Source organism: Nanorana parkeri, unplaced genomic scaffold, assembly GCF_000935625.1.
Source record: "Nanorana parkeri isolate BGI_ZX_2015 unplaced genomic scaffold, ASM93562v1 scaffold1450, whole genome shotgun sequence".
In the NCBI taxonomy this organism is placed as follows: Eukaryota; Metazoa; Chordata; class Amphibia; order Anura; family Dicroglossidae; genus Nanorana; species Nanorana parkeri.
Genome location: NW_017307718.1, coordinates 215,089 through 223,215, shown reverse-complemented (window position 1 = coordinate 223,215; position 8,127 = coordinate 215,089). Strand labels below are relative to the sequence as shown.

The following is an 8,127-nucleotide window of genomic DNA, read 5'->3' as shown; positions in this document are numbered from 1 at the left end:
AGACTGTGGAAACTTCACACTGGACTTCAAGCATCTTGCAGTGTGTGCCTCTCCATTCTTCCTCCATACTCTGGGTCCTTGGTTTCCAAATGAGATGCAAAATTTGCTCTCATCAGAAAAGAGGACTTTGGACCACTGAGCAACAGACCAGGTCTGTTTTTCTTTAGCCCAGGTAAGGCGCTTCTGACGTTGTTTGTTGTTCAGGAGTGGCTTGACAAGAGGAATACGACAGTTGAAGCCCATGTCCAGGATCCGTCTGTGTATGGTGGCTCTTGATGCACTGACTCCAGCCTCAGTCACTCCTTGTGAAAGTCCCCAACACTTTTGAATGGCCTTTTCCTGACAATCCTCTCCAAGCTGCGGTCATACCTGCTGCTTGTGCACCTTTATCTTCCACTCCTTTCCCTTCCACATAACTTTCTATTAATGTGCTTTGATACAGCACTTTGGGAAAATTCAACTTCTTTTGCAATTACCTTTTGAGGCTTTCCCTCCTTATGGAGGGTGTCAATAATGGTTTTCTGCACAACTGTCAGGTCAGCAGTCAGAGTGGGACACTTTGAGCCTAGAATATTGCACCTTTTCACAATATTCTAATTTTCTGAGATTGTGGATTTGGGGTTTTCATGAGCTGTAAGCCATAATCATCACAATTATGACAAATCACGGCTTGAACTATCTTGCTTTGCATGTAATGAGTCTATCTCGTATATTAGTTTCACCTTTTAAGTTGCATTAGTGAAATAAATTAACTTTTGCATGATATTCTGATTATTTGAGTTTCACCTGTATATACTTGACCTCGTAGAATCATTATCCTTTTTGTATCTTTGCTCTTTGCCGTTGTTCTGCACCTCTTGTTCACTATTTACTATTTTTTATTACAATGAATATTTGTTTAATTTTGTAAAACTAAAATTCTCTAATAAAACTCTTTGAAACTACAAAAAATTGGAGATTTCCCCTCACTTCCTGTCTTGTAAATTCAACAGGATGTGAAATTATGTCTTTCCAATGTGTGGGAAATCCCCTTGTAGACAGTTGTCGTGGGAACAAATGTCCCCATTGAAAGATTCCCCCTCTATTCCTGTTTTGGGGACAACTCCAAATTTTGCATTTACCTTACTTTTAGTCCTGGCGACATTGGTGATCAGGGCAAATGAAAGAGTGAAACTCCCTAACGGGGGGGACATGTTGAGAACAATAAATTCCTAAATACTGGCGATCTTCTAAAATCCCCCCTATTAAGGATTGGTTTGCACGAATCGACAAAACATGTTTTTCGGAGGAATTTACATACACTGATAGGGAAAACTATGATGAATTTCTTAAGATATGGGCTTGATGGTTTGATTTCAAACAACCTGATATACTGTATACGTAACTTCCATATTACCAAGTTAAGAAACTTTAAATATACCTTATATATATTTGTTTTTGTTAATATTATTTTGAGAAGGCCTCAGTGATTGATATACACAGCTTAATGGTGCAGGATAACGAGAGAGATCTTTAGGTAGATTTAAAAAATATTTTTATAGATTTTTATAGATTTAAAATGATTTTTTTTATTTCTCCCCTCGTTTGTTTTGTTTTTATGATGTTTATCTATATGGCATTGCTAGATTTCAGTGTAATGTTGTTTTCCTTATGTCTCTTTCCATGTTTTCTGTTATTGTATTTAATATGGAAACATTTTATAAAGCGATAATAAAAAATAAAATAAAAATAAAGACCTGACAGGGGGGTCTAACCTCTCACCACTCTATCCAAATCTAAAAAAAATGTTTTGTCTTCAGTTATAATTTAAGGCAAATGACAATGTGCAAAGCCAAGCAACACTATCAAGGCTATTCACAAAAGGGAGAAGAGTTTGGAGAAGGCAGGAGAAGTGAACAATCTAGGACAACATAGCTGAACTGGAAAGTGAGCTGAATTGGAGAATGTTTCCAGTTCAGCTATTTTGGCCTAGATTGTTCACTTCTCCAAACTCTTCACCCTTTTGTGAATAACCCCCTATGTAATCACTCAGAAGTTGACTTTCATGCTTATAACATTACTGTCATAGTTCCTTTTCAGGCGACTCTCTGCAATACTCTAAATGCGATCAGATTTAAAATAATCGGGCATGATATTGACTACCAATGCTTACAAATTGGTGCAAACCATCATCTAAGATTTTGTATCAATGAATGCAGACCATACACACACTGATTTTTATTCCAATCAGTCATTCAATCTAATAATTGAGTGAGCAGAATGTGTACAGTGATCACAAATGCTAGATTCACCTTCATCGATGTGTTCACTGTCAGTGATAGATGGAAAAAGTAAGCAGAGCTAAGTAACATCATCAGTGTACACTGACTCCCCCTTACAACACATGATCAGACTGCAAACAATCAGTTATTTCCAACCCACCCAATCACTTTCGACTTCAATCTGGAGCATTTGGTCTAAACCTGTCATATGGTAGTGAAGAGGGATGGAAGATTGATCAGATTTGAATGTAGAAGTGATCAGATTTGAATGTAGAAGTGATCAGATTGAAATGTAGAAGTGATCAGATTGGAATGTAGAAGTGATCAGATTGGAATGTAGAAGTGATCAGATTGGGATGTAGAAGTGATCAGATTGGGATGTAGAAGTGAGAAGATTGGAATGTAGAAGTGATCAGATTGGGATGTGGAAGTGATCAAATTGGGATGTAGAAGTGATCAGATTGGAACGTAGAAGTGATCAGATTGGAACGTAGAAGTGATCAGATTGGGATGTAGAAGTGATCAGAATGGGATGTAGAAGTGATCAGATTGGAATGTAGAAGTGATCAGATTGGGATGTGGAAGTGATCAGATTGGGATGTAGAAGTGATCAGATTGGGACGTACAAGTGATCAGATTGGGATGTAGAAGTGATCAGATTGGGATGTAGAATCGATCAGATTGGGATGTAGAAGTGATCAGATTGGGATGTGGAAGTGATCAGATTGGAATGTAGAAGTGATCAGATTGGGATGTAGAAGTGATCAGATTGGAATGTAGAAGTGATCAGATTGGGATGTAGAAGTGATCAGATTGGGATGTAGAAGTGATCAGATTGGAATGTAGAAGTGATCATTTCACTGAACATTGGATCAATAAGTATATGGGCTGCATGTGTCACTCCAGCCATCACTATAGTCCCACACTAGACCTCCACCAGGAAAATGTGACACAACCTGGACTCCAGATCTGGGGAGGTTTTGCTCTGGTTGTTGATACTTTTTGTTTGTTTTTACAGTTGATCTTCTGCTCTTTGTATACCAACAATGTACTCGGCTGTTTACAAACATCAGATGAGTATTCAGGGGGAATGTCACTCCATGTACCACCATTCCTCTTATCAATATAGATCTATGTTTGTACCAGCACACAGTACACCATAAATGTATAGAGTATACCTGCAGTGTACAGAGTATGCCATCAATGTATAGAGTATACCAGCAATGTACAAAGTACACCAGCAATGTACAGAGTATACCAGCAATGTATAGAGTACACCATCAATGTGTAGAGTACACCAACAGTGTACAGAGTATACCAGCAATGTACAGAGTATACTGGCAATGCACAGAGTATACAAACAATATACAAAGTATACCAGCAAAGTACACAGCATATTAGCAATAAACAGCGTATACCAGCAATGTTTAGAGAACATCCGCAATGTACAGACTACAGAGTGTACCAGCAATGCACAGAGTATATTAGCAATGAACAGCATATACCAGCAATGTTCAGAGTATACCAGCAATGTTCAGAGTATACCAGCAATGCACAGCGTATACCAGCAATGCACAGCGTATACCAACAATGTTCAGAGTATACCAGCAATGCACAGAGTATACCAGCAATGTGCAGAGTATACCAGCAATGAACAGCATTTACCAGCGATGTGCAGCGTATACCAACAATGAACAGCGGCGTATACCAGCAATGTGCAGAGTATACCAGCAATGTACAGAGTATACCAACAATGTGCAGCGTATACCAGCAATGTACAGAGTATACCAGCAATGTACAGAGTATATTAGCAATGAACAGAGTATACCAGCAATGTGCAGCGTATACCAACAATGTGCAGCGTATACCAGCAATGCACAGAGTATACCAGCAATGTACAGAGTATATTAGCAATGAACAGAGTATACCAGCAATGTGCAGCGTATACCAACAATGTGCAGCGTATACCAGCAATGCACAGAGTATACCAGCAATGCACAGAGTATACCAGCAATGTACCGAGTATACCAGCAATGTACAGAGTATACCAGCAATGTGCAGAGTATACCAGCAACGTGCAGAGTATACAAACAGTAATCAAAGCTTTAGTAAACATTGGGAGCTCCAGCCTTTAGCTCTTATAACACCCTCCATGCCATCCTGTCAGAATACTCACTCTGTACACATTCTCTGTCAGTCTGTTCACCTCATCGGACCTGGACATGGTGCTTGTCTGCTGGCTGCTGCTTACATGGACCTTGGATGGCAGACACAGAGATTCCAGCTCTGGGGGATGGAGATGTGGAGACAGAAGGTGTCCCTCTGATGCTGACCGTTCGCTCTGGGTTGGGGGGAGAGGTATCCTGGGAAGGAAACAGGATGGGAGGGAGAAGTCAGCCTCAGACAAAAGTTCTGTGCTCAGGATAAAGAACTTGCAGCCAATCAGACTCTCGCTCTGCTGTCACCCAGTATAGGGAGGATTCCGCATGACAGTATGGGAGGGAGACATGGCTAGACATCTGTGAGACACTAAATGGGGGTCTTTAACCTAAAGCTTTCTCCTCATCCACAGGCTCTTTCATCTTCCCCCTGACACACCAGATCCCCAATGAGAGTGACTTGAAGACACTGTAACCTGCCTCTGAAACCACAAGCTGCACACAGCAGTAATGAATGAAGCTGTGTTCCAGAGGATATGTTCTCATTACTGTCAATGGGCCATTCTAGAAGAGGTTTCCTGTCTCGTGTGACTTATTTAGAAATATACAGACTCATAGATTGTATTGCACAGGCAGTATGTGTGCAGAAGGTGTTCCTAAATCTAGTTTTCTTCAAGGACAAGTAGGCACATTATATGATATATTTGATAAACAGTTCCTCTTGGTCTGCAGGAAACTTTTCACTAATAAACCCTTAATCCCACTTCTGCTATACATCCGCAGACAGCCGTACAGACAACCTTCCTCTGAGGAATATTTAGGGTCCTTACTTTTAGCGCGATGCATAATCTTGCAGTCCAACTGAAATCGCTGCCGCTCAGCCACGTTTAAAATAAGAAGTCAATAATCACTATCACTATAAATGCATACACGCAATAGGTTGGACTTGATGGACTTATGTCTTTATGTAACCTCAAATACTATGTAGCTATGTAACTATGGTTGAGCTGAAAGGCATATGCCACTGTTTGCAAAAAATATAAATGAAGATCTATTGCAAAAAGGAAAACAAATTAAATGTATTCATTTTTTCCATTGGCACCTGCAATGCGTTGCAGTCCTCATTGCCATCAGTGGATGGTGGGTGCAATGCTCAGGCTCCTGCAGACTGTTCCTCCAGCTCCTGTCTGTGCCAAGGTAAAGACATATAGGTATGGAGCTGGAAGAAGTTATGAATGCACTGCAAGGGTGATGATGTCAAAGCACATACCATGGGGTTTTAATTCGCAGATCCTGTGAATAGATCTGCGAATTAATTATGCAGCTGTGCAGGCAAAGCAGTGCATAGCTGCACCAAATTCATAAATACATAAGATGCTGTGCAGCAGAAACCCACAATCCAGGTAAGTGGGGTCAGTTTGAAGGTAGTGGCGAACCTAAGGAATAAAGGGCCCTGGTGCAAGATTTTACATTGGACCCCCCTCCCAAAGGAGCGGATCTCACTGGCCCCCCAACTCCCCGGGCAGTCTCTGCACCATAGAAGCTTACACTCTAATGTCCCTGCACAGTCTCACACTATTATTATACATTTATATAGCTCTGACATATACCACAGTGCTGTACAGAGAACACTGAGCCAGTCACATCAGTCTCTGTACCGAAGAGCTTACACTCTAATGCAGAATGGCACTGGCTGTAGGGGGACTACAAATCCCAGCAATACATTATACAGCAATGCAGAACAGTATATGAATTGGAACTAACGCACTGGACTCTGGACTTAGTAACGCACTGGACTCAGGACGTAGTAACGCATTGGACTCAGGACTTAGTTACAAACTGGACTCAGGCCTTAGTTACACACTGGACTCTGGGCTTAGTAACGCACTGGACTCTGGGCTTAGTAACGCACTGGACTCTGGACTTAGTAACGCACTGGACTCTGGACTTAGTAACGCACTGTTTGTGCGGTTTCAGATTTGGAGGCTTATTGCCTCTGAATCCAAAACAGCATTAAAATGTGTTTCCTTTGACGAAACAAATAAAAATGTTTCTCATTTTCATTTGTTTCGTCTGAACCAAATTTGTTTGCCCTGCACATGTCTATTACAAATCACACTAGACTAGTGTGTCAGACTAGGATAGTGATAGTGATGGCGAAGGTTTTTTTAACCCCGTTCCCCTAAACTGCACTGCAAAATCAATTTATTTATCTTAAAGTGCCAACATTGAAAATAACTAAATAACTTTATTATTGCGTTGCAGTTTGGGCGCTCGGGTTTAAAAAATTTTCAGCATCACTGCTTAGGCAAAATTGGGAAACACACATATTAAAATATTTATACACACATTAAAACACACACATCACACACAAATCACCCGCTCATTAACCACTTGCTGTCATTTCTTACATCTGCACACACATGATAAAATATGAATTTTTGGCTAGAAAAAACCTTCAGACCCCCAAACAATATTTTTCTTCAAAGCAGAGGCCCTGTAGAATAAAAAAGATGCTAGTTGCAATTTTTTTATGTCGCACGGTATTTCCGCAAATTTTAATCAAACAAGTATTTTTTGGATAAAATACACTAAAATAAAATTTAGTGCACAGAACCAGAATATAATACCCAATTGTTTGGTAAAATATAAAAGATGGGGTCACACTGGGTAAATACATACCAAATATGTCAAACCTTAAAATTGTGTGCGTCCGTGAAACCGCTAAAAACTACAATAACCAAAATTGGCCATAGGTGACGCTTTAAATGCTTTTACGGCTCATCAGTTTAGTGTTAACAGTGATTGATGGGCCTAGAATTATTGCTCTCACTCAGACACTTGCGGTGATATGTAACATGTGTGGCGCATTTTTTGTTCTTGCATGTAGGTGCATCCGATGCGTGTTTGCGTTGTATGTGCATGGAAGTGAGGGGCGGGGGACCTTAAAAAAATAATTTGCATTTTTTTTTTATGTTACTTTAATTTTTAATTTTTTTTTTACACTCAGCTTTATTGCTATCACATAGGGGGATAACAAGCCCCCTAAATAATAGCAAATATAATGTGACAGGTTCTCTTTATGGAGACATCCGGGGTCTTTCAAAAGCTGATAAAGCACAGATCTGCTTCATCAGGTTCTTCTGGCTCTAGGAGCCAGAGAATGTGCTCAGTGACACCGGAAGTGATGTGATGCTGGAAGCCGCGGATCTCTCCTCCGATCTGTCAGGGGAGACCCTCCACGCCAGTCCCGGGCTCACACAAGGGACAGATAAGCCGGGGAAGCCGACAGCAGCAACGGCAGCCGCGGAGGGGGGAGGGGGACATGGTGCCACACCGTACAAGCGTTCCGGCGCCTGTACAGACACCAGATTAGTTGTATTTAAACAGCAATCGCCGGCTGTTTAAAACGGTACCAAGAACACGGCTGCAGGAGCAGTATAACCACTTCCAGCGGATGACGTACAGTTACGTGAACCCGCTGGAAGTGGTTAAAAAAAAACACACACACACGTAATGAAATACACACATCACACACATAACACACACTTACTAAAAATCACACACAATAAAAAATGTCCCCCTCTCCTGCTTATCTGTTTTGTAGGAAGGGGGGCTGCATTCTTGGGGTCCAGTGGGGCACTTGGGGATTATCCCGTGGTGGTCCAGTGGAGAATCAGTGTGATCTGCTTCTCTGGCTGATGCAG

General features: G+C 41.0%; 1 protein-coding gene across 1 annotated transcript in view; it reads right to left on the bottom strand.

The window, feature by feature from the left end:
• LOC108798327 (brain-specific angiogenesis inhibitor 1-associated protein 2-like) overlaps positions 1-4,573 on the bottom strand; it is a 126,289-nt gene extending 121,716 nt beyond the window's left edge. The window contains exon 1 of the mRNA XM_018570067.1: positions 4,438-4,573. Coding sequence (XP_018425569.1) covers positions 4,438-4,485 — 48 coding nt within the window. The 5' untranslated portion in view covers positions 4,486-4,573. The remainder of the gene's footprint in view (positions 1-4,437) is intronic.
• Between the last annotated feature and the right edge of the window lie 3,554 nt (positions 4,574-8,127).